This window comes from Salmo salar, chromosome ssa24, assembly GCF_905237065.1.
Source record: "Salmo salar chromosome ssa24, Ssal_v3.1, whole genome shotgun sequence".
NCBI lineage: Eukaryota > Metazoa > Chordata > Actinopteri > Salmoniformes > Salmonidae > Salmo > Salmo salar.
Window position 1 is genome coordinate 23578617 of NC_059465.1, and position 25845 is coordinate 23604461.

The following is a 25845-nucleotide window of genomic DNA, read 5'->3' on the forward strand; positions in this document are numbered from 1 at the left end:
GTGAGAGGTGGATTAGTGTTACTCCCAACCACAATGCTGTTGTATAACATGCTTAGAGTAGTCCTAGTTTTTCTGGGATTTTTGCACCGTAGACTGTGCTAGCTAGATTTGCTGTTATGTGATCAGGGTTGGGTAGGTTACTTTCTAAATGTAATCTGTTACTTGTTACATGTCCAAAATGTTTATCAGTAACATAACTTTTGGATAACCCAAACTCAGTAATGTAATCGGATTACTTTGTTACTTTTAAATTACTTTCCCCTTAAGACATTAAAATAAGATAAAATAATACACTGCTCAAAAAAATAAAGGGAACACTTAAACAACGCAATGTAACTCCAAGTCAATCACACTTCTGTGAAATCAAACTGTCCACTTAGGAAGCAACACTGATTGACAATACATTTCACATGCTGTTGTGCAAATGGAATAGACAACAGGTGGAAATCATAGGCAATTAGCAAGACACCCCCAATAAAGGAGTGGTTCTGCAGGTGGGGACCACAGACCACTTCTCAGTTCCTATGCTTCCTGGCTGATGTTTTGGTCACTTTTGAATGCTGGCGGTGCTTTCACTCTAGTGGTAGCATGAGACGGAGTCTATATCCCACACAAGTGGCTCAGGTAGTGCAGCTCCTCCAGGATGGCACATCAATGCGAGCTGTGGCAAGAAGGTTTGCTGTGTCTGTCAGCGTAGTGTCCAGAGCATGGAGGCGCTACCAGGAGACAGGCCAGTACATCAGGAGATGTGGAGGAGGCCGTAGGAGGGCAACAACCCAGCAGCAGGACCGCTACCTCCGCCTTTGTGCAAGGGGGAGCAGGAGGAGCACTGCCAGAGCCCTGCAAAATGACCTCCAGCAGGCCACAAATGTGCATGTGTCTGCTCAAACGGTCAGAAACAGACTCCATGAGGGTGGTATGAGGGCCCGACGTCCACAGGTGGAGGTTGTGCTTACAGCCCAACACCGTGCAGGACGTTTGGCATTTGCCAGAGAACACCAACATTGGCAAATTCGCCACTGGCTCCCTGTGCTCTTCACAGATGAAAGCAGGTTCACACTGAGCACGTGACAGACGTGACAGAGTCTGGAAACGCCGTGGAGAACATTCTGCTGCCTGCAACATCCTCCAGCATGATCGGTTTGGCGGTGGGTCAGTCATGGTGTGGGGTGGCATTTCTTTGGGGGGCCGCACAGCCCTCCATGTGCTCGCCAGAGGTAGCCTGACTGCCATTAGGTACCGAGATGAGATCCTCAGACCCCTTGTGAGACCATATGCTGGTGCGGTTGGCCCTGGGTTCCTCCTAATGCAAGACAATGCTAGACCTCATGTGGCTGGAGTGTGTCAGCAGTTCCTGCAAGAGGAAGGCATTGATGCTATGGACTGGCCCACCCGTTCCCCAGACCTGAATCCAATTGAGCACATCTGGGACCTCATGTCTCACTCCATCCACCAACACCACAGACTGTCCAGGAGTTGGCGGATGCTTTAGTCCAGGTCTGGGAGGAGATCTCTCAGGAGACCATCCACCATCTCATCAGGAGCATGCCCAGGTGTTGTAGGGAGGTCATACAGGCACGTGGAGGCCACACACACTACTGAGCCTCATTTTGACTTGTTTTAAGGACATTACATCAAAGTTGGATCAGCCTGTAGTGTGGTTTTCCACTTTAATTTTGAGTGTGACTCCAAATCCAGACCTCCATGGGTTGATAAATTGGATTTCCATTGATTATTTTTGTGTGATTTTGTTGTCAGCACATTCAACTATGTAAAGAAAAAAGTATTTAATAAGATTATTTCATTCATTCAGATCTATGATGTGTTATTTTAGTGTTCCCTTTATTTCTTTGAGCAGTATATTACCAATTGAACGACATCTGTTGCAGGATAAACCATAGCTGGCCCATAAATGAGTGTTGCATTTTACTTTATGGGTTGGTTATGTAGGCTTCTTCTAACCCATTGCTTTCTACTACAGATAATAATATGATTAGGTTATTTCTTTACATTAAAACCCAAAGTCTGTCAGGTTGCCAGTCATTCCAATTAATTGAACCCCTTGATTTTCAAGAATAGGACTTGGAATTATGGAAGTACACATTAGCCAAATAGTTTTAGAAGACATAGCTTGGACTGTAGCCTACTAAAGCCTATTCCTGTTTTTTTCCTGTGATCCATCAAACGCATTTGGTGTGTCATCAGTCTCTGACTTGTGGTCAGACTCGCTCCGGCGGAACAAACGTGCACCTTTTTTCAATGCTGGATTGAATGTCATTGAGAAAACAGAAAGGTGGAAGATTTTTCCCGCGAGCATCCTTTCTGAATTTAAAAATAATCCTAGAAGTAATCATCTAGTTTTTCAAAAGTTTCTGTAATCTGATTACAATGTTTTGGCTTGTAAGGGATGATTTAAAAAATATAGAATTATCCATTACATGTAATAGTTACTCCCCAACTCTGGTGAATATGTAGTGGTATAGATCAGCATGTTACAGTAGAGAGGCTCTCCTCCAGTTTGTATAGATATGGCCATGTGCCCCATATGAACCCCTAGCAGACACAGCTAGGCTTCGGGCTGAAGCTTTAGGGCATGTGCATCAGCTAGGCTACTCACAGGAGACTGGAAAGCAGTAGCTACATCCTAGCTACATCCATTTCAATTCTATTTGACTCTTTCTTGCTCTATTTATTTGTATCTCTCTCTCTCCCACTACTCAATGCCTTGGTTCTGTCCCTCTCACCCTCTCTAACCTCCCCCTGTCCCCTCTTGCCTACCAGGACCTGTAAGTATCCGCAGCCACCCGGCTCCTGAGGCATCCGGTAACACCATAGGCCTGGAAGCCATTATCAGAAAGGCCCTGATGGGCAGGTATGATGACCAGGCTGAGGAGCGCCCTCCCTCCTCCAATGCTATTAACTCCATGGCTGCCAGTGTGCCTGCCGCTAATCCTCTCGCTGACGGACGGACCGAGGACTCTTACTCACTACAAGGTGTGATATTACCCCACAAATCTCCCTCTGTCATAAGCCTCCACTCAGTTACAGGGTAGGGGTATTGTCTCTGTGCATTGTATGTACTGGTGTTCAGAGCAGGCAGTATTTCCAATTATGAAGCCGTAATGTATGTGTAACAAATGAAATATTGTATTTAGGCTACTTAATTAATATTTGTTAGACTAGTTTCTCATAGTTGTAACTTCAGATGAATGGAACCTGGTATGTAGATAAATGTGGATAGAATTGGTCAATCAACCACAGGGCTGTGTTTTGTACCCTTCTTCTGGCTGCAGGTGGGGGGAAGCCAAAGGGTAGCGGGCGCTCTAACGGGCGGAAGGCCAAATCCCCCGGGCCGGGCCTGTCAGGGGGGGAGAGACCCTCCTCTGTGTCCTCTGTCCACTCTGAGGGGGATGCCAACCGCCGCACGCCCCTCATCAACCGTGTCTGGGAGGACCGGCCCTCCTCCACAGGTACTGCTCCCCCTGCCCATACTGCAACTCTCACGTCTACACCATCTCATCCCCCACTGCTCATATTCAGCTGAACCGTTAAACCCTGTTTACTGCAGTCTGCTACCCATGGCATCATGGTCAGCACTCAATGATGTATTGTTGCTGTTCTTCCTCCTGCAGGCCCCACTCCCTTCCCATGTAACCCCCTGACCATGCGTTTCCCCGGTGGCATGCCGGTGTCAGCGCCATCCCCCTCCTCTGGCCAGCTAGGGGCCCAGGGTCTGGGGCAGGGGCGGGCCTGGGAGGAGGAACCTAAGCCCCTGTTGTGTTCTCAGTACGAGACCCTGTCTGACAGCGAGTGAGAGACCCTGTCTGACAGCGAGTGAGAGACCCTGTCTGACAGCGAGTGAGAGACCCTGTCTGACAGCGAGTGAGAGACCCTGTATGACAGCGAGTGAGAGACCCTGCCATGGAACAGAACAGCACCTGCCAACTATCAACCACCTCCACGGCTGCTGCAGACACACACACACACACACACCACTCTACACTCTCCAACCCACTCTACACTCTCCACCCCACTCTACACTCTCCACCCAGGAAAGGAGTGACCTCTTAGCCTCCCATCTCACACTGCTGACTGAGCATCTCAAGCGCTGATGGTGGTGTGCTGAAACACTGCTGCTCAGTGAGTGTGTGTGTGTTGGTGTTTGTGTGTATACACTCACTCCAGGACTACTCTAAAGGACAAATCACTTGTTTTTTACTTGCTTTTCCCCCCTCTTGCTGGCCTTATCAATACAGACACATCAATTCACTCACTTTTTTGTGTAGGTTTCTAGTGTCTTCTACGGATTGTGGAAGGGACTTGATACGGCCACATAGTCTGATGCTCATGTGTTTTAATCTGACCTGTTGATGGATTCACTGGCCCTGGACAAGGATGGATGTGTCCTCTGTTGTACAGGAATCCTGCTCTACTCTGTCTGGGCTCTGTGAGCAGGGCTTCAACTTGGAGAAGCCTGCTGCCTCCACTGACCATCTCCATCTCTCATTCTTTCTGCCAATGACCCCATGGACACGGAGTTAACCACACAGAGCTCTGCATGGAGAGGTCTGCTAGGGAAGTGGACTCCTTCACTGACCCATGTCATTGTGCAGTGGGAGTACAGTACAGTGCAGTAGAGTACAGTACATTACAGTGGACACTGTGCAGACGGACGGTGCATTTCTACCACTATCAGATGATGGACAGGAGGGAAAAAAACACATTGTTTTCCCTTGTTTATTATTTAGTTTTCTCCTTTTTAAATCAAGTCAGTCCAGTCTTGTGTTTGAAAGTGAGCTGAGACCGTTAGTACTTTTTATGGTGAATTTTGATGGTGTCAGTTATTGTTTCTTATTTGCAACGATTTATCTTGGGGGGTACGTGGGAGGGTTATATCATTGGTTAACAGGGTATACATGATGCCCATTGCTGATGATGTCATCATACATTTGACATTTTATTGGAGGACGGTGGCGGCGTATGGTCTCCAGGCATCCAATAGAGAGAGTGGACTGTGGGTGTGATGGATGGCACTAAGAGACAAGTGACACTTTCTCACTCTTTGTATATGAATCATGTCTATGTGTTTGTTGAGACTGTTTTTGGATGTTAAGCACTTAGTTGTCAATCTGTTCACAATGGCATTTTTAAGAATGTGTGTTTCGGGCAGGTGAGAATGGACTCAAGAAGAAGAGTGTAGAATCCTACTAATAGAAGTGTCCTCCTCCTCTAACATCTGTTTCTTTTGGTCTTGCCACATACATGATTTAGTATTCCCGCACTCAAGCGACAATCACAGCTAGTGAAACATTACTTAGTCCGCTTAGTGTGGGTAGAGACCAACCTTAAAGCTGCTTTAGGGCAAATTTCCCGGCATTAGAGTTGGAATGTGCTTGCATTAAATAGGTGAGAAATAAAAGCCATCTATGTTTCTATGCCCCTTGGACCATGGTGGTGCCGGCTGTGGCTGTAGTGTGAGCCCCGGCTGGCCTGCTGGAAGTCCGTCTCTAGGATGGAATGCCTGTTGTGACGGTCTGACCTCGGAACTTTTACTGTCTAGAGGAAGAGGAGCTCTGCCTCACCAGGCCAGACGCACATTTTTATCTAGACCCGATTTTGTACAGTTCTAAGATTCCTAGTGTTAAGTGCCATTCATTTTACATATACAGTAGTAGTTACCAAGTGACGCGCACATTTTTTAAAATATTTTTTTTTCTACATGCCAGGGTTATAAGTGTTTATGCAGGGAAATGTTGATACCAAGAGCAGATGAAATGTCCTTCTTTTGATGTCTTTTTTTTGTCCAAATCTGTCACAGCCTTAGCGCTTAACTGTCACTGTCACTTACACATGATTTACAATGGGAGCTGCTAACTTACTGTTGTGAATGTTAAGAAATGAAAAGCAGTGTATTCTGTCTGAGGATTGTAGAACTTGCTGCTTTCACATCAGGTTACCATGACAATGGGCAACGACATGGTCAAAGTTGAATGTCCTCTTGCAGGCTAAGCAATAGCTATATAAAAGGTGAATGCCAAGAAGAAAGATGTAAAAATGGTGCTGTTTCAAAGGCGATCATATAAACATTGCCCAATTTGTTTTTACAGGCAACATACCCTCAGTCCTATTATATTCTGGCATGGTCCTGATTCAAATGAGGTTTAAACAGTCCAAACGTTAGTGTTACATTTGTGTGATTTAAGTTTTTGTCCATTTTAATGATGGTGTCCATGGCTTGTATTGACTGTTGAAGCCAGAGAAGCACAGCTGTTCTCAGTGTGACTTGTTTAGAGGGACTGCACTGCAGTGTGTTATCCTGTCCACTAGTTGAGAGGGAGTTGAGTTAGTCATGATGGAGACGTGTTAATAATGAATGTGGAACAGTTGGACAGCTTTCACTCTCCTTCCTCTTCCTCTTCACTGGATTACATAAAGTTTCTACTCTGGCTACCTATTATATTGGTCATGGTTCAGATCTAATCAGTCAAGGTGAAGCTAAATAAAAAGTTTGTAACTGGACCCAACCAACTACAAGGTAACCCCAGCTTTGTATTATAAGATAGTTTGTGTCTTTACTTGTATATCAATTGACTATTCATGAAGTCATTGGGAGAGCAAAGTGACAGTAAAGTTTGACGTGACAAGAAGACAAAAACCATATCCAGATGTGTTCGCTAAGTAAATAGCAGAGGAAACGAGAATAATCAGTTGTTTTTAAATGTACTGATGTGTATTTGAATGATTTATGCTTTTCACTCATTTCTGTTCGTTCTTACACAGCTTGCTTTGATTATGGTCATGACACTCTCCATGCTAATAGGTAGCATTTCATTGGTAATGAAAGGAATGATTCAAAAGGAAGGAAAAACAAATGAATGGAAGGGCCGATACGACCCCTGTATTGTCCACAGCTGGGAGGGGGGGTGGCGTTGACCTTGATCAACCGTATTGTGCGTAATGATTTTTTAAATATATAATTATAGCCCACTGTATAATAGCCAGGATTGTATATAGAACTGAAGAGATGTAAATATTTATGTGGCTTGCTGCAAGGTTGGTATTTACAGAAAAACTATTCACACTGTTTAATTCTACATGCCCACCAGCAAGCTTTGTGGATAGCAGTGTAAAAAAACAAACAAAAACACTGCCTTAATGTTTAAATAAAAATCTTATTGCCATTGAAACTGATGCTGTTCATGTCTTTCTGTATACTTTGTTTGCCGTGTATGATCACCAATTGAATAGGCTATTTTAAGAAAGACTATTTTAAATTGAGAGGGGGGAAAATAAAGACTAGATATGATGCAAACAACTATCTTGGATCTCATGAGAGAACCGAAGATACACTATATTGCTGACAAGTGTATAAAATCGAGCACCCGGACATCCAATCTCCATAGACAAACATTGGCAGTAGAATGGCCTTACTGAAGAGCTCAGACTTTCAACGTGGCACCGTCATAGGATGCTACCTTTCCAACAAGTCAGTTTGTCAAATTTCTGCCCTGCTAGAGCTGCCCCGGTCAACTGTAAGTGCTGTTATTGTGAAGTGGAAACGTCTAGGAGCAACAATGGCTCAGTCTCGAAGTGGTAGGCCACACAAGCTCAAAGAATGGGAGCCCTGAAGCGCATAAAAACCACCTGTCCTCGGTTGCAACACTCACTACCGAGTTCCGAACTGCCTCTGGAAGCAACGTCATCACTGTTCGGAACTGTTTGTCCGTCTGGAGCTTCATGAAATGGGTTTTCATGGCCGAGCATCGGCTGGAGTGGTGTAAAGCTCGCCGCCATTGGACTCTGGAGCAGTGGAAAAGCGTTCTCTGAAGTGATGAATCACGCTTCACCATCTGGCAGTCCGACGGACGAATCTGGTTTTGGTGGAAGCCAGGAGAAGGCTACCTGACCGACTGCATAGTGCCAACTGTGAAGTTTGGTAGAGGAGGAGGAGTAATGGTCTGGGACTGTTTTTCATGGTTTGGGCTAGGCCCCTTAATTCAAGTGAAGGGAAATCTTAATGCTACAGCATGCAATGACATTCTAGATGATTCTGTGTTTCCAACCGTGTGGCAACAGTTTGGGGAAGGCCCTTTCTTGTTTCAGCATGACAATGCCCCTGTGAGCAAAGCGAGGTCCAAACAGAAGTGGTTTGTCAAGATTGTTGTGGAAGAACTTGGCTGACCTGCACAGAGCATTGACCTCAACCCTATTGAACACCTTTGGGGTGAATTGGAACGCCGACTGCGAGCCAGGCCTAATCGCCCAACATCAGTGCCCGACCTCACTAATGCTCTTGTGGCTGAATGGAAACTAGTCCCCGCATCAATGTTACAACATCTAGTGGAAAGCCTTCCCAGAAGAGTGGAGGCTGTTATAGCAGCAAAGGGGGGACTGACTCCATACTAATGCCCATGATTTTGGAATGAGATGTTCGACAAGCAGATGTACACATACTTTTGGTCACATAGTGTATGTTTAAAGCTGATCTAGTTTTAGAAAAATGAACTATCCCAGTCTAAATTGCTACCACATAATATAGTGCAGTGGAAACCTGCCGCCACAAGTGGGTGCTAGACTCCTATTATTAGATGTGGTGGTTGGAACAATGAGCTGCCTGCATATCTTTGCCACACACCGCTTCTCTGACAGTAAACAAAGTACCATAAAACACAGGAGGAGAACTGTCACGTTGACAATCAAATGAGTGGTTAATGAGGGGGTTAAATGCAGTGATCTGAGGTCCAGCAATTATGAGTGAACTGAATCCCCAGGGGTTAATGGTGAACAATACCCAGAAGATGTGCGAACAAAGCCATGCGTTTCCTGACTGGTAAAACGGAATGTTCTTTTTTTTTTTACATTTTGCTTGTTCTGGGAACGTTTATTTTTATGTTGCAGGGAGGTTCTAAGAACGTTTTACTCTGGTTCCTTGAATGTTTTCCTGTGAGGTTTTATTAACAACTTTCACTGGATGATTCGACTTTTAATAACACTGCTAGCTTATTTTGGGTTAACTTTTTACTCCAAGCACAGATGGAACATACGGAAATTAATTTCCTTAAGCATTCATGTAACCACATTTATTTTTTAGTGTGACACAGCATCGGTGACATTCAAACCTATAATCTTCTGTTCTCTTTACATGGAATTAGTCCACTGCAGCACCAGGATGGAGCTAGCATGGCGTGTTTTTTTGACTGCATGGGCAGCGCCATTGAGGCAATTTAAAGACCATTTTATTCACAATTGGCTTATCCCTCCTGATGCCCCAGTTGGACATGACTCCAACAGGGTCACCTGGAGGGATCAGACAATGAAGTTGAAGTCTCACCCAGTTGATCACATTAAAATAGTAGAACCCCTCAATGGTGCTGCCTATGCCAATACGGCCTTTTGGCCAATAGTGGCCTCTATCATTCTCTATGATTCAAACAGACTCCATTTCAAAGGAAACAAGCACTCATTAAGATCAAGTGTGGCCAATTAATGGGCACAGCAAACACACCTGAGTTTTGTTGATGCTAATAAGGGAATGTATATGTTTTTAAATAACATTCTTAGAAAGTTCTCTGAACGTTACTAAAGTTTTCTTGTGGTTTTTATGGAAAGTTTTCTTAACGTTCTCAGAACAATTTAAGAACATGACTTTAAATAGAACCATGAGGAAACATTATGCTGAAGTACTGAAATTGTCACAAAAGAACGTTGTTAATGTTCTTGGACCAATTTGAGAATCTGACATTAACTAGAACCATGAGGAAACCTGTTGGAAACACTATGCTTTAGTACTGAAATTCCCACAGAAGAACGTTATTTCTTAACGTTCCCTGAACTATTCTTAAACCAGTTAGAGAATGTTCCTAGAACATTACCATTTAAAAAAAAAATAATTATGTAACCATGTTTGAACATTTAGGAAACCTTCTGTTAAAGTAATGAAATACCAAGAAATAACTTTTTTGTCAAGTTCCTTAAATTTGCTGAGAATGTTCCAAGCAGAAGTGGAGAATAGTATTGTAAATTCTTGTATGGAGCACTTTCAGATTATGCTAAAATGAAGACTGCTGCTGTCAACATTGGTGAAAAAATGATTGCATCGGAGCTACTAGAGTGCGGCTTTTCCTTTTCTTTAGAAGCACTTTTGGATTATAACAGAGTTTATTTCTAAATAGATCGCTCTGGGTTATACCAACTATTCTCATGTTTTATGTTTGTCCCTCTGTTGTGCTGAGACTAGCTACAATTTCACAAATGACTGCCTTGTAGCTTTAGAGGAACAAATGAGAGTGGAGCATTTAGTTGTAAAGTCTTGGTTGGGCCCAAGCCCCAGTCACAGCTCCTGTGTGACATCTTAATCCTGTCTGGTGCTATTAGCTTCAGAGTGAGGAAGGAGGTGCTGATGGATTTGTGCTACTGAGAAGACCATGGGGCTCTGAGGCATACACCCAAACCCTTCTACGTGCCCTCTGCCAAACGAGAGAGGCAGAGCTGCTGTTATTTTAATATCACTTGGATATTAATAGGATGGATTCATGGGACAGAATAGTGCTTGAGTTATAGATGCTAAATATTCAAGCTTTGGAAACGACCATGATAATTGTAGAAGTGTTGACTGTAATTGATATGTGTTTCTGGGGAAAGTTCTGCCTTTTTTACTTTCAAGTCTATGAGCTTCTCATTTTCATTTTTCCTCTCCTTCTCTCACTCGTTTACTCCTGAAGTGTGAGGCAGGGCAGAACCTTCAACAGTTAAGTAGTTGCGCCACATTTAATGTGACCTTTTCCCTGGCGCTCTATGTCTGGGGAACTTCCTTTTTCCTGTGCTGCTGCTGGATAAATGATATTCCTTTCCTTTGTGGTGAACACAACATTAAAATAATGGCCTGTCTTTAATAACAGAGGGGCTGTATGGATTGTTTCTTCCTGGCCCTATCTTTAACTTTAGAGAAGCCATGGGAATGCTGCTGTGAATTTAAGTCAGGGTGTCAATACTGCAGCTTTGTGTTCCAGGCTCTAAGGCTCTTTTAATCTGCTGAAAATAAAATACTGAGAATACAAGAGGCCATAGTGCACTTTGTGTTTTGGAATTTAGTTTTTTATTCAATTAAGATATACATTTGTCTTTTTAAATTATTTTCTCTTGTCCAAAACAAAAAAAGATGATTGACAGAAAATATACAAAAATATAAAGAGAACGCCTCAATACCACATATACAACAGGAAAGTATTTTACAAGAACGAAATCAACCGTTAGTGTTCACTAACTTTAATAATAAGAAAAACAACCAAAAACAGACCCCTAGATTTTCATCAACTCAAACGTACCAATAATGACTTCTCAGATACCTTCTGCACATCACATAAACCCACAACAATCTTTCCAGTGAACTATCTTTCTGTGCAAGCCACTATAATACCTATGGTTCAAACCCTCAGTATTGTAAGTATTCAGAACATCTTAACCCTCAAGAAACCCTCCAAAAACCACTGATAAAACTGCACAGCCTCTCTTCACTTTCTCTCCTTACTTTCTTCTGTCCATATTCTTGAGTGTATAAAACACACCTTTCTTTGTACATTTTCAACACCTACATTAACTGCAGTTTTCATTTTTTTTAATTGCTCAATATGTCAATTAAAAGTAGGGAATACACATTTTCAATGAAATAGAGTAGAGATTAAAAAAAAAAAACCTGAGTTAAGTAATCTGAATTCATAATACACAGTTCAACATTTACCAGGTTCCATAATCCATATGTATATAAGACAGACAAAAAGAGGTTGTGAGCCAGATCAGGCAATTCTTAATAATCTATATTACATCTGTATTATTTTCCTACAAAATCACCTGACAGCAGTATATAAATCCAAGCCACCCATTTCCTTATCCAGTATATTACAACAGTGTGCTGGAGAGAGTAGCTGTTGGGATTTTTATGGTTGTGTTTACCAGTCTGCCAAACAACCAGGACATCGGAGGTTAGAGCTGTCTAAAAACAGACAGAAATGTTCCTCAGGTTTGCCCAGCTAGTCACAGTATTAACTGGTTAGCTCTGCTCTCCCTCCTCCTCTCTGGATCCAAGTTCGACATTTCCAACTGGCATGTTGTAGTTATGGCAGCAACAAAGAGCATCTCCTTCACCAGAGGCATTCTATAACAGAAACCTTGACTGTCTGTCTGCCTGCTGTTTAAGGGCCTGCTAAGACTGTTTCTGATTGGTTGTAGAAAATGGTAAGAGAATGTGATATTTAACTTTAAAAGACCTTTGTCTATCAAACAAAAAAAAGGCAGATTCTAGAGTTTATGTCATAAAGATGTGTTTTGGTGTCAAAGCAAGACAGTAGAGCTGCAGAGAGGAGTTTAACATCACGAGGTGAAAATTATGTGCTCATGACATCCTCAAGACATGTTGTGATGAGAAAAATGCACAGTTGTGAAGTAGATCTAATGCAGGAGTCCTTTCTGACAGTTCGATGAGGTTGAGACAAAGACATGACTCACTACTAGGGTGAAACCTCCTTTGATACAAAATCTTTGGTCCAATCTTTCAAATTCTAAGTATTGCATTTCTGTTTCCCCCTCTTTTCAGAATACCCACATCATTTACACAAAGGCTGCTTTTCATGAGTCTGTCTGTGTATTCACACATTTTCCCTTTTGAGCATTACTGAATGTCATTTCTATAATACATATTGACAGTCCAACAAGATGTGTAACATGCTACCGTCAAGCCTTAATTAGTCATGCTCAACTATCAAAGGTGTGTCTGGAGATGAGAGGAGGCTACAGACTGGCAGCGCTCAACTCAGACAAATAATGAACCATGAAGTACAGCTCTTTAAAGGCCTATGTGATTCACTGTACTTCCCCTACAGTACCCCTAATACATTATGCAATATGTGTGTGTGTGTGTCCATTCCATAACAGTAGGATTAGCCAGGCAGGTCTGGGATCAGGTTTAGAGGTCCTCTGTATAGATGATGCAGGGGCTGCTGTCCTCACTGGACTCCAGCTTGACGGTGGAGACAAACCAGCGGCGGGAGCCCGTAGCGTTGTAGTTGAGCGTGGTGCGGTAAGTGTTCTTGGCGTGTTTGGGGTACACAATGGTGGTGCTCTGGTAGTGCAGGGGCCTCTGGCGCGGCTCTAGGTATACCTGCGACTTGTAACTCCTCCAGGTGCAGTTCTGCATGGCAACGACCGTCTCGCTGTAGGACGTCACCGTTGGAACGGGAGCGCAGTACACCTGGTCCCGGTAGTGCTTGTCCGAGTCGTACTTCACCTCAGAGTTACACCTGGGGAGTAGAACCAAAGACATTGGATTAAGTATTGAAGTACTTTGAAGGGCAAACATGAAGTAATAGATTAAGCAATAATTGGTATTGAAGCTGATCACTAGATGGCACTATTAAGTAGGGCTGCCACAATTACTGTATAACTGTGTAACAGACGGTTATGGATAAAGACCATCATTCTTTTGGGGGGGGGGGGGCGATCAACTGACTAAAGACCAGACTGACTAAAGACCAGACTGACTAAAGACCAGACTGACTAAAGACCAGACAGCCGGGCATTCGTGTGGCAATTTGACTTGTATACTCATAGGTACACTTGTAATCGCTGCCTGGTATTGTGATGCAATCATTTCCATGGCAATGTAGAATGTTCATTCAAATGATGTTAACTGATGTGGCTCATGCAATGGACTGTTTTTTTGTGATGTCAGTTGAGATGAATCAACAAATTTGGGTACACTTCCTTCTTTTACTTCCTGCTTTGCAATGGTCGCCAGTCCACCCATTATGCCATCATTGACTTAAATGGGGACACTTGTTCTATTCATTCTATTTCTATGGCATCACATGCAGTCAGGAGCGGAGGATAAAATGTACTTTATGTCAAAATGTATATACACAGTACCAGTCAAAAGTTTGGACACATTCAAGGGTTTTTCTTTATTTATATTATTTTCTACAATCTAGAATAATAGTGAAGACATCAAAACTATGAAATAACACATATGGAATTATGTAGTAACCAAAAGAGTGTTAAACAAATCAAAATACACTGCTCAAAAAAATAAAGGGAACACTTAAACAACACAATGTAACTCCAAGTCAATCACACTTCTGTGAAATCAAACTGTCCACTTAGGAAGCAACACTGATTGACAATACATTTCACATGCTGTTGTGCAAATGGAATAGACAACAGGTGGAAATTATAGGCAATTAGCAAGACACCCCCAATAAAGGAGTGGTTCAGCAGGTGGTGACCACAGACCACTTCTCAGTTCCTATGTTTCCTGGCTGATGTTTTGGTCACTTTTGAATGCTGGCGGTGCTTTCACTCTAGTGGTAGCATGAGACGGAGTCTACAACCCACACAAGTGGCTCAGGTAGTGCAGCTCATCCAGGATGGCACATCAATGCGAGCTGTGGCAAGAAGGTTTGCTGTGTCTGTCAGCATAGTGTCCAGAGCATGGAGCCGCTACCAGGAGACAGGCCAATACATCAGGAGACGTGGAGGAGGCCGTGTGTCTGCTCAAACGGTCAGAAACAGACTCCATGAGGGTGGTATGAGGGCCCGACGTCCACATGTGGGGGTTGTGCTTACAGCCCAACGCCGTGCAGGACGTTTGGCATTTGCCAGAGAACACCAACATTGGCAAATTCGCCACTGGCTCCCTGTGCTCTTCACAGATGAAAGCAGGTTCACACTGAGCACGTGACAGACGTGACAGAGTCTGGAGACGCCGTGGAGAACATTCTGCTGCCTACAACATCCTCCAGCATGACCGGTTTGGCGGTGGGTCAGTCATGGTGTGGGGTGGCATTTCTTTGGGGGGCCGCACAGCCCTCCATGTGCTCGCCAGAGGTAGCCTGACTGCCATTAGGTACCGAGATGAGATCCTCAGACCCCTTGTGAGACCATATGCTGGTGCGGTTGGCCCTGGGTTCCTCCTAATGCAAGACAATGCTAGACCTCATGTGGCTGGAGTGTGTCAGCAGTTCCTGCAAGAGGAAGGCATTGATGCTATGGACTGGCCCGCCCGTTCCCCAGACCTGAATCCAATTGAGCACATCTGGGACATCATGTCTCGCTCCATCCACCAACGCCACGTTGCACCACAGACTGTCCAGGAGTTGGCGGATGCTTTAGTCCATGTCTGGGAGGAGATCCCTCAGGAGACCATCCGCCACCTCATCAGGAGCATGCCCAGGCATTGTAGGGAGGTCATACAGGCACGTGGAGGCCACACACACTACTGAGCCTCATTTTGACTTGTTTTAAGGACATTACATCAAAGTTGGATCAGCCTGTAGTGTGGTTTTCCACTTTAATTTTGAGTGTGACTCCAAATCCAGACCTCCATGGGTTGATAAATTGGATTTCCATTGATTATTTTTGTGTGATTTTGTTGTCAGCACATTCAACTATGTAAAGAAAAAAGTATTTAATAAGATTATTTATTTCATTCAGATCTAGGATGTGTTGTTTAAGTGTTCCCTTTATTTTTTTGAGCAGTGTATATTTTATTATTCAAGGTAGAAAAACTTTGCCTTGATGACAGCTTTGCACACTCTTGGCATTCTCTCAACCAGCTTCATGAGGTAGTGGAATGCATTTCAATTAACAGGTGTGACTTGTTAAATGTTAATTTGTGGAATTTCTTTCCTCCTTAATGCGTTTGAGCCAATCAGATGTGTTGTGACAAGGTAGGGGGGTATACAGAAGATAGCCCTATTTGGTAAAAGACCAAGTCCATATTATGGCAAGAACAGCTCAAATAGGCAAAGAGAAACCACAGTCCATCATTACTTTAACTGCACCTCAGATTGCAATTAACAGACACATCACAACATCAACTGTTCAGAGGAGACTGCGTGAATCAGGCCTTCATGGTCGAATTGCTGGAAAGAAACCATTACAAAAGGACACCAATAAGAAGAAGAGACTTGTAAAAGCTTATAAAATAAGTGTTTTTTTTTTATTTACAAAAAGACGTTTTATTATGTAACTACTTTTTATTTATTTTTTATTTTATTTATTCCGCACACACGTGTGTGGGTTAGCTTTCGCTCAAAGAAAGCGCCTGACTGAACACCAATGCACTCACTCATTGAATGAAAGTGTTTTTTTGGCATGTCCGATCTCACTGCTGCGCCCATACACCAGAGACGCTCCATCGAGTTGATTCTCTGTCAGCAGCTGCTGATATTTCACTGGAATGTTCAGCTTGTCCATCTAGAGAACAATGCAGACATGACATTGAGACACATTGATATATATTTTAATGGTGTCATTAGACTTTGTTGGTCGTCATTTACTTATTCTGAATCTTCTTCGACCTCTTCTTGTTGATCACTTCAACACACTTAACACAAACCGGTGCGCCTGGCACCCACCACCACACCCCGTTCAAAGAAACACGAGCAATGGACATTCGACCGGTGGAAATCTGTCCTTTGGTCTGATGAGTCAGAATTTGAGATTTTTGGTTCCAACCAGTGTCTTTGTGAGACACAGAGTAGCTGAACGGATGATCTCCGCATGTGTGGTTCCCACCGTGAAGCATGGAGGAGGAGGTGTGATGGTGTGGGGGTGCTTTGCTGGTGACACTCTGATTTATTTAGAATTCAAGGCACACTTTACCAGCATAGCTACCAGAGCATTCTCCAGCGATACGCCATCCCATCTGGTTTGCGCTTAGTGGGACTATCATTTGTTTTTCAACAGGACAATGACCCAAAACACACCTCCAGGCTATGTAAGGACTATTTGACCAAGAAGGAGTGTGATGGAGTGCTGCATCAGATGACCTAGCTTCCACAATCACCCAACCTCAACCCAATTGAGATGGTTTGGGATGAGTTGGACCGCAGAGTGAAGGAAAAGCAGCCAACAAGTTTCTCAGCATATGTGTGACCTCCTTCAAGACTGTTGGAAAAGCATTGCAGGTGACTACCTCATGAAGCTGGTTGAGAGAATGCCAAGAATGTGCAAAGCTGTCATCAAGGATGGCTACTTTTGAAGAATATAAATATATTTTGAGTTTAACACTTTTTTGCTTACAATATGATTCCATATGTGTTATTTTATAGTTTTGATGTCTTCACTATTATTCTAGAATGTTGATAATAGTAAAAATAAAGAAAGCCCTTGAATGAGTAGGTGTGTCCAAACTTTTGACTGGTACTGTATATAGATATTTTTTGAAAGAAATGCTATTCGAACGGTTATTACGGTGAACGCGGTCATTTGGCTGGCCAATTACCGTCATCCAAAATTCCATGACTGTCACAGCCCTACTATTAATAACAACCCATTCTGTATGTAGTTTGGTGAAGGGTCACTCACTTGATCTCTGTTTCAGGTTTTGGGTTGACCTCGATGCTCTCCCCAAAGAACACAGGGTACATGCGTGCCCTCGGGTCCGTCCCCGTTGAGTTCAGGAGAAGGTACGGCAGCTAGGGGAGGATAGAGGTATGTGGTTAGGCAGGCCATTCATATAAATCCATCACTTTACCCCCTGTTAATGTGTAAAAACAAACCTACTAGTGGTGAGGGGAAGTGAGCTGGCAGGTGAGGGAAGTGAGCTGGCAGAATCCATTCTACAGGCAAGAGTAGGTGTCATCACAGACTGTCCTGCGAGATCCCACTAGTAGTGCTCTCTACCTAATGCAAAGATGCAGGCTCTGAATCCACCTATAACAGGACAGGAACTCACATGAGGAGTCCTGTGTTATCTCCCCCAGCATTCACACAACACAGCTACAATAGATGAACACAGCTTGGCTAGATAGAGGAAATGGTGATGCATGTCTACGCAACAAGTAGCAAACAGAACACCACTACTTTTTTTCGTTCACATAGTTACATAGTGGGACAAGGCTGTATGAATTGTTACAGTAGCTGTAAATCTCTTTTTACTGAGCCCCCAAGCAGCCTAGTGTTATGCTTCTGAAAGAACTTACAAAGCCAGCATGTCTGCCTGTTGTGTAGCTGAGGGGGCTAGTTGAGTGTCCCTTCACCTCTTTGTGTCCTGAACCTGGGCAATGTCACTGCTCCACCTGCTCAAGTCATTAGAATCGTTCTGCTCCCTCCACTAAATCAACCCCACAGAGAGCCAGCAGTCCAGACACACACACCAGCCCAGCCAACAGCAGACATGGCTGACCAGGACAGGAGAGAGGCTACTGTCTGTCCTGTCTGTCTGTCTGTCTGTCCTGTCTGTCTGTCCTGTCTGTCTGTCTGTACAACACAACACAACACAACACTGTCCCAGAGAGGTCACATACATGTTTCGGTTAATTGGATTTCAATTGACTGTAAATGAATGAAGCCTTGTGGTCAGTGTTGTCAACCTTATGGTACGTACTGTATGCATCTCATCAGAGTATGTAGCCTAGTGGTTAGAGTGGCAGGCGGCAGGTAGCCTAGTGGTTAAAGCGGCAGGTAGCCTAGTGGTTAGAGCGGCAGGCGGCAGGTAGCCTAGTGGTTAGAGCGGCAGGCGGCAGGTAGCCTAGTGGTTAGAGCGGCAGGTAGCCTAGTGGTTAGAGCGGCAGGTAGCCTAGTGGTTAGAGCGGCAGGTAGCCTAGTGGTTAGAGCAGCAGGTAGCCTAGTGGTTAGAGCGGCAGGTAGCCTAGTGGTTAGCACAGCAGGCGGCAGGTAGCCTAGTGGTTAGCACAGCAGGCGGCAGGTAGCCTAGTGGTTAGAGCGGCAGGTGGCAGGTAGCCTAGTGGTTAGAGCGGCAGGTAGCCTAGTGGTTAGAGCGGCAGGCGGCAGGTAGCCTAGTGGTTAGAGCGTTGGGCCAGTAACTGAAAGGCTGCTGGATCGAATCCCTGAGCTGACAAGGTCGTTCTGCACCTGAACAAGGCAGTTAACCCACTGCTCCCCAGTAGGTCTTCATTGTAAATAAGAATTGGAACTTAACTGACTTGCCTAGTTAAATAAAGGTTAAAACAACTGTCTCACATACGGCTGAGTCTGACAAACGGGTTAGATCATGTCATCATAGAGTGAAATACAGTCTAGTCAGTGTTAGATCTTCCCTATGCTCCAGACTTGGTTCACCTGTTACACCCAGCATTCTGACTGAGAAAGACCCTATGAGAAGGCCTCTGCATAGGGACTCTGCTGTCCTGTCCCACCGTCTGCCTAGAGACCAATAAAGTAATAGGCACAAACCCCTACACTTTAGCTACTGCTTCTGGAACCAATTAGCAAATTCTAAATCCTTTGCCAAGTCTATACAGTGCTGCTGTCTTAGCCCAGAGGCACGCACGGATGACATCTAGTCATAATGCCATCCAGACAATACGTTTCGTTGTGAGTCCAAGACGTCCAACTAACACTTTTATGTGTAATAACAGGATCTCTCCAAACACACACTTCCTGAATCAGCTATATCATTCTGTTCCCACCAGCTCTCTTTCTCTGCCTCTCTTTCTCTCTCTGTCATTACAAAGGGTAGATCGAGGAAAGTTGTCACATATTAAGGTTTGGCTGCACATACAATTGCTCTTGGGACAGGTCAGAACAGGCACAGCAGAGTTGCCACTCATTTCACTGTGCAGCACACAGCTCGTTTTACCCGAACCCCCTAATTGGAACCGGACAAAACCTCACTCTGTAGGCTGAACTGTACCCCAGCTTGCAACTTCAGCTCTGCTGAGTATATCACTCTCACTCAGATGAGAGCTAGTATAACCAATAACCATGCTACCCTCATTGCTGTTAATCTCTGTAAATCTACCTTCATCTGCAAAGTCATTAATTTTCCACTGTGTGCTCCTGGCATCATCATATTAAACGAGTGTGATTGGCATGTCTTCTGTGCTCTGGCAGGAACAGCACCCTCGCTGTTTTTCCAGGGGAATGAATATGTTGGCAGCCTTTGAAAGTGTAAACACTTGTGAATGGTAGGTGGGCTCCAGGCTAGGAGCTACAGTAGGGATTAACATTGGCAACCTGAATCGCGGGACTGTCCCGGGACCACTCTTCACATTTCCCGAAAGAAATGTAATGACAAGGGAAATTCAATTTTCACCCAATGTCGCACTACAGCATTTCCACAAAACACACACATAGCACATTATACAAACAGGTTGTCACATGGAAGCCTTTAGCCTAGCATATATAGCACACAAAGTCGCCATAATTGAAAGCACACGCATAATTGACATTGCTGGACTGCACACAAGATCCGAATGCATTTTAGAGTTCTCATTAGAACTGAAAATGTGATCCCGGTCCTACCCAAGCCCGGTGAGCTGAAGCCCAGGCCTGGTCCAACATAACAAAAATTAAATGAGACCGAACCCCCCACAAAAAGCCTGATTTCTAGAAAACAGTAAGCTATATTGATTTAAACTGGAGTAGAGACAAGGAAACAAAAGCGGTGAGAAAAACTCAGTTTAGTTATGATCAACTAATTATAAAAATATTGGAATAAAGTAGGCTAATACAATTGAAGGCATGTATCAAATTCTTGCTTATACTGAAAGTTCGAAAGTCATATCCAACCGTTATATAAATTCTTAGCAATAGTTATAATTTCAGCACCGTTTTGATTGGGACAGCGCCATCGAGCTTTTTTGAGACAAGCCGTCGGGACACTTGTTGATAAATCAATCAATGTCACATTTTAGTTTTCACTGATTTCCGTTTGGATATTTGGTAACAATTAGGCTGGGGACATGTTAGCTAAATTGAGGTGAGTGCTAATGATACTCTTTATTCTAGTTTGCTCATATATTAGTTGATAAGAACATTTTACTAGCATGTTATCGGCCTACACGTGGATGTTGCTCTTCTCTCGTGTAGTAGCCTGTCCAACTCCCGACCAAAAAGCATGTGACTTGTCTGATAATCAATCATTGTGATTTTGCTTCACTGAATCTCTGTCTGTATATTTGGTTAATTGAACTCTGGCTGGACCAGTGGAAGTGGTAGCTCATTTATTCGTTTGCTCATCTATCACTGACTAGAAACATTTAGCATGCAATAATGTAACCTACTTCAATAGTATAATTTATCTATTGACTCGAGTAGTAGTCTTATATAGCCTTATATAGAGCTATTTTCCTATCATCACAATCCCACTGAAACCCCAATCCTGACTACTTCTCGCATGAAAATGACTAACTTTATATTGTAATCCATAGGTAGCCTTGTCAAAGCACGTCTCGCCTATGTAGCCTATGTCAAAATAGGCCTATAACATTTCCCCCACTTCTTTGCGTTGTCTCATATTGCTGCCCATATGAGAGCTTTGGTAGAGAATGTGTGATCACCAAACGGTATGAGAGTAGATATATATTTTTTGAGTTGGTCCCCGTTAAGATACCTAGATATTTTATCAATGTCCTCTCTTCATGTCCCCGTTATTTATTAGCTGGTCTGTATAATTATTAACTCGATTTTGCCAAATAGGAGATATTCTGTCATTCGTTGGAGGTTATCTAGCAAGCTTGGTCATTTGACTTTTATTTGACTGCCGTTACAAAGTTTGTATGATTCGATAACGCTATAGCCTACTCGGGGTGCGCTCTGTGAGTCCCGAGCGCGCTTTGTCCATATGCAGTAGCCTAGGCCTACTGCTGAAATTCGCTGAATTAATTTAGGAACATGATAACGCTCGGAATTTATGAACGGCCTGTTTCGCAATTAACAACAATGTCGTTGGCGATCAAAGTTACTATATCGTTAGCATTAGTTTCACTTGCTGTGAAATATTTACATAGTGGCACAGCCAAGCCGGAAATGTGGCGCAGTGACAATCTTATTTTGCGAGAACCCTGGCATAGTAACCATATCTTGGTTTTAAATGAGCACTTCCAATTTTTGTGGTATTTCCCGGGACTTTCGGGATAAATATAACTTATTCCCCGTATTGAAATTTGGTAGATCTTCGGGAAAATGTTAATCCCTAATCTAAAGTACCCAGGCAGCTGCACACATACGGAACTCATTCTCCCGGAAGCACTTCTCTACCCACCTAGTCGACGTGGTGTGCAGCTAAGCATAACACTACATACAGTACAATACACACTCAGACAAAGAGCAACTCTCTCACACACTCGAGGTAGATCACGAGGACCTGGAGTAAGGAAAAACTGCCCATCATCATCACACAGTTAACTTCTGACTGAGTATAGTAGATGTCCTCAAACTCCAGCATCACTATCAATGTCAACACTAAAGCTGGAATAAGCACCAGATGACTCACAACACGAGTCTCCTTTCTGTCCTATACACTAATGCAGGGATAGTTATAGTGCTCCTTGACTGGGCCAGAACACTGACTGGTGAGAGGGACTCTCAGCCTCCCCCCATATGAAGCTATAACAGTGTAATAAACCATTTAATAACCAGAATATAAAGCAGGAGTTTGACTGTGATACAAATAAATGTCTATCCAAGGGGATACTGTTGAACCTGCTCACCCCTCCATTGACAACCTCCTTTCATCTGATATGCTGCTTGTCAAGTTTTCTGCAAGTGCATGCATGTCTGCCTACTGCCAGTGCCAAGCATGCACATACTGTATATAAAAGAAAATAGCTCAAACTCCCACAAAAAAAATGCTTTGCCAGCCTTTTCTAATGGAAGATATATATTTTTCCATACATATACAATCCCATTAAAGGTGTTGGAACCACAAGCAGAATCAGCCCCAATCAAAGTTTCTGTTTTGAAGGGAAACCACAAAGCAGGGGAGCTCCACCAGTCCCCACATCCAGGGGATTAGGACCATATCTCTCCCTTTCAGGCCTCAACAAACCAGTGTCACGCAACTTCCATCTACTGTATTGTACTGTATGTGAAGTTGGCTGCTGGCTTCCCTCTAAAAGCACAAATAAATGCCATCTAGACCTGTATGAACATGTTCCTTTGATAGTTAAATTAGGGGTGCCTTGGTAACTATTTTTTAAATATAAATTACCTTTTTCCTCAGTGGGATTACTACACTTCACTCAAATCATAGCAAACGATTGATACAACTGTTATTATTTCTAACCAACATTACACAAATTGCATTTCTTGATCAAATAATAATAAATCAAATGTGTGTCCTCTCCCACGTGAGGCACTATTCACACTATCTATTTATTGGGGATTTCAAGCCGAAGTATGTGCCTATATGGGCTGTCTGGTTTCCAAGCTGGCGTTGGCTGCAGTGAAAGGGTAAAGCCAGGTTATAGTGTAATATGCTGCATGAGCAGTGTGGTCGACAAGAGGGTATTAACCTGAGAGTTGTCAGTAATGGAGACCACAACAGACCCAAGGAACTAATCAGATATAATCACAATCACACTCTGTTTTGTCCCCTCACCCATTTCCTTTGCTACCGCCACACACACTCACAAGGTTAAAGTGTTTACACATTGACCTAGAGTTCTGTTTGTTTCTATTGGTGACTTCAACCCTGGGCTGCCAATGAACTTGCAAACTATTCCATCACGAATGGGACAGACAGAGAGAGATGTTTGACATCCGCTGTGACTCTTGTAACATTCCTCAGTGACTCTTAAGTATTGTTAAATATTCACTCAAGAGGCAAGAACATATCAAAAGAATTGGAAATAACCCAGGTTGATGCTTATCCCTTTCATGGAACATTAACAGAGAGGGTGTTTTGGACGCTGCTTCTCTTGGGGTTTCTGCAGTGAGAAGTTAATTATTACAAATGACAAAATCATCACAAACAATTGAATCCATTTTAACACAGAAATGAGAGAAAGCTAGCCCATTGGTTCTATTTCATCCAGTCCTATAGGCTACAAGTATTATAACACATAATACCTACAAGTATTATAACACATAATACCTACAAGTATTATAACACATAATACCTACAAGTATTATAACACATAATACCTACAAGTATTATAATACATAATACCTACAAGTATTATAATACATAATACCTACAGGTATTATAACACATATTACCTACAGGTATTATAACACATATTACCTACAGGTATTATAACACATATTACCTACAGGTATTATAACACATATTACCTACAGGTATTATAAAACATATTACCTACAAGTATTATAAAACATATTACCTACAAGTATTATAACACATAATACCTACAAGTATTATAACACATAATACCTACAAGTATTATAACACATAATACCTACAAGTATTATAACACATAATACTTGTAGCCTATAGGACTTGATGATCAGACATCCTAGATGTCTGATCTGAGGCCTATCAATAATTTATCCATAAACTTGTTTATTATTGTTTGAGATTAATGAACCTGAATCCAAGCAATCATCAAGACATGTCAGAATTCATTCAACTATATGATTTCGAATGATAATACTGAATCAGAAAATGACTAGGCCTATGCGCTGCACCAGTGAAATTCCAACAGTAAGAGGAAAACCAGATGTTTAGGAGTAAGAAATGTGCAAATTCATGTATCTGTTAAAAACAAAACAGTTTACATACTACCATGACGGACACATGGTTTAACAATAAAGTCAATCGGAGAGTACATAGCTGCAATTCCTTCTTGTCTTGCTCAAACAATTTCAGTTTTTTTTTTAAATTCAGAATTGCGCACTTGTTGCGCACAATGCGCAGAGCCAGCGGCACTTGTAAGCTATCAAAACACATGATCAATTGTTGCTTACCAGTTTGCCTTCTTTGCTCTCCTTTTTATAGTATCCATGGTTCTCGACTGGCGTCGTACAACTCCCGGAGCGCGACTCGAGCAGACCGGGGGACAGCGAATAGAAGGGCGGACTTGGACTCGGAGGGAGTCCCGAATCCGGACTGTCAAGCAGTCCCTCCCGATTCTTTCCTTTCAGACTGTCATCCATAGCTTGTAAATGTAGGTGCCCCACCATTTCTGGGAGAGCTCAAAACAAAAACCAAGCAAAGTCACTCAAGGCGATGACGAGCCAACCAATTTTCTTGAATGACTGCAACCCAAAATGCGCACAAATCCCGTCATTCGGAGATGGGCAATCCCTGTTCAAATTCTTCATTCAAAACAGATTTCTAAAATAACACATTTGAAAATAATATTAGAATATTGTCATTACATTATAAAACCATAACTTGAATTTGCCACACACTAATCACACGCTGTGCCAGTAGGCTATAGCCCTAATTCACAAACCTTTGATTTGTTATTATAGCCTAACAGTTTTATCTCCATCAGACGGTCGGTAAACAGTATGTCATCCCAAACAAATACTCTCAAATAATAAATCATTGACAAGCAAGAAACTGAAAGCAAATTCCGGAAACTCCCTGACAACTAACCAGAAATTATATCGTCACTCTATCGTCCATTCTCGATTCAAATACGTTCCAGAAAGCAATGGAAGTCATATAAAACAATATGACTTTATCCCACTGTAACGCAGCAGTCTATCTGGCAGCTACAAGCCGACTGTCTGCTCTGCGCTGAACTGAACAGCCGGATCTTGGAGAGGTCCCTCTTCAATGTGCCTGCCAGCTTTTTTTGCACCTGGAGCCAATCCAGCCCTGGTGATCTGGATCAGTTCCAGGCACAATCGACAGGGCGAGCACGTCCGCACTGCTCCTCCCAGGTTAGTTGGGGCTCTGTGACTGATACTACACTATTATAATAGATATATATATAAATGTAACCTTTTTTAAATGTAACCTTTATTTAACTAGGCAAGTCAGTTAATAACAAATTCTTATTTACAATGACGGCCTAGGAACAGCGGGTTAACTGCCTTGTTCAGGGGCAGAACGACAGATTTGTACCTTGTCACCTCGGGGATTCGATCCAACCTTTCGGTTACTGGCCCAACGCTCTAACCACTAGGCTACCT

At 43.0% G+C, this 25845-nt stretch overlaps 2 protein-coding genes across 16 annotated transcripts in view; one reads left to right on the forward strand and one right to left on the reverse strand.

The window, feature by feature from the left end:
- ncor2 (nuclear receptor corepressor 2) overlaps nt 1-7187 on the forward strand; it is a 199820-nt gene extending 192633 nt beyond the window's left edge. For all 12 annotated transcript variants that reach the window (XM_045707170.1, XM_045707179.1, XM_045707178.1 and 9 more), the window contains 3 exons: nt 2782-2994; nt 3294-3470; nt 3633-7187. In XM_045707170.1, the coding sequence (XP_045563126.1) occupies nt 2782-2994; nt 3294-3470; nt 3633-3814 (572 nt within the window). In that variant the 3' untranslated portion in view covers nt 3815-7187. The remainder of the gene's footprint in view (nt 1-2781; nt 2995-3293; nt 3471-3632) is intronic.
- Nucleotides 7188-11072: 3885 nt separating this feature from the next.
- Nucleotides 11073-25510, reverse strand: rflna (refilin A). 4 transcript variants are annotated; one of them, XM_014171814.2, is made up of 4 exons: nt 25304-25510; nt 24667-25036; nt 17359-17468; nt 11073-13292 (listed from the first exon to the last, which is right to left on the reverse strand). In XM_014171814.2, exons 2-4 carry the CDS (start codon nt 24880-24882, stop codon nt 12959-12961), a joined length of 660 nt encoding a protein of 219 aa, XP_014027289.1. In that variant the 5' UTR covers nt 24883-25036; nt 25304-25510; the 3' UTR covers nt 11073-12958. The 4 variants fall into 4 exon arrangements, with proteins under 4 accessions (XP_014027289.1, XP_014027292.1, XP_014027291.1 ...); XM_014171817.2 differs by having other exon boundaries at nt 24667-24893; nt 25304-25506; XM_014171816.2 differs by having other exon boundaries at nt 24667-24893; nt 25158-25503.
- Nucleotides 25511-25845: the final 335 nt, after the last annotated feature.

Bases quoted from the DNA above. Each gene is read 5' to 3' on its own strand.
- rflna (XM_014171814.2), bottom strand. From the start codon at position 24,882: ATGGTGGGGCACCTACATTTACAAGCTATGGATGACAGTCTGAAAGGA. The intron at 17,469-24,666 runs GTAAGCAACAAT...ATCCTCCCCTAG, and splicing joins AGAGCAAAGAAGGCAAACTG to CTGCCGTACCTTCTCCTGAA. The intron at 13,293-17,358 runs GTGAGTGACCCT...TCTACTCCCCAG, and splicing joins AAACCTGAAACAGAGATCAA to GTGTAACTCTGAGGTGAAGT.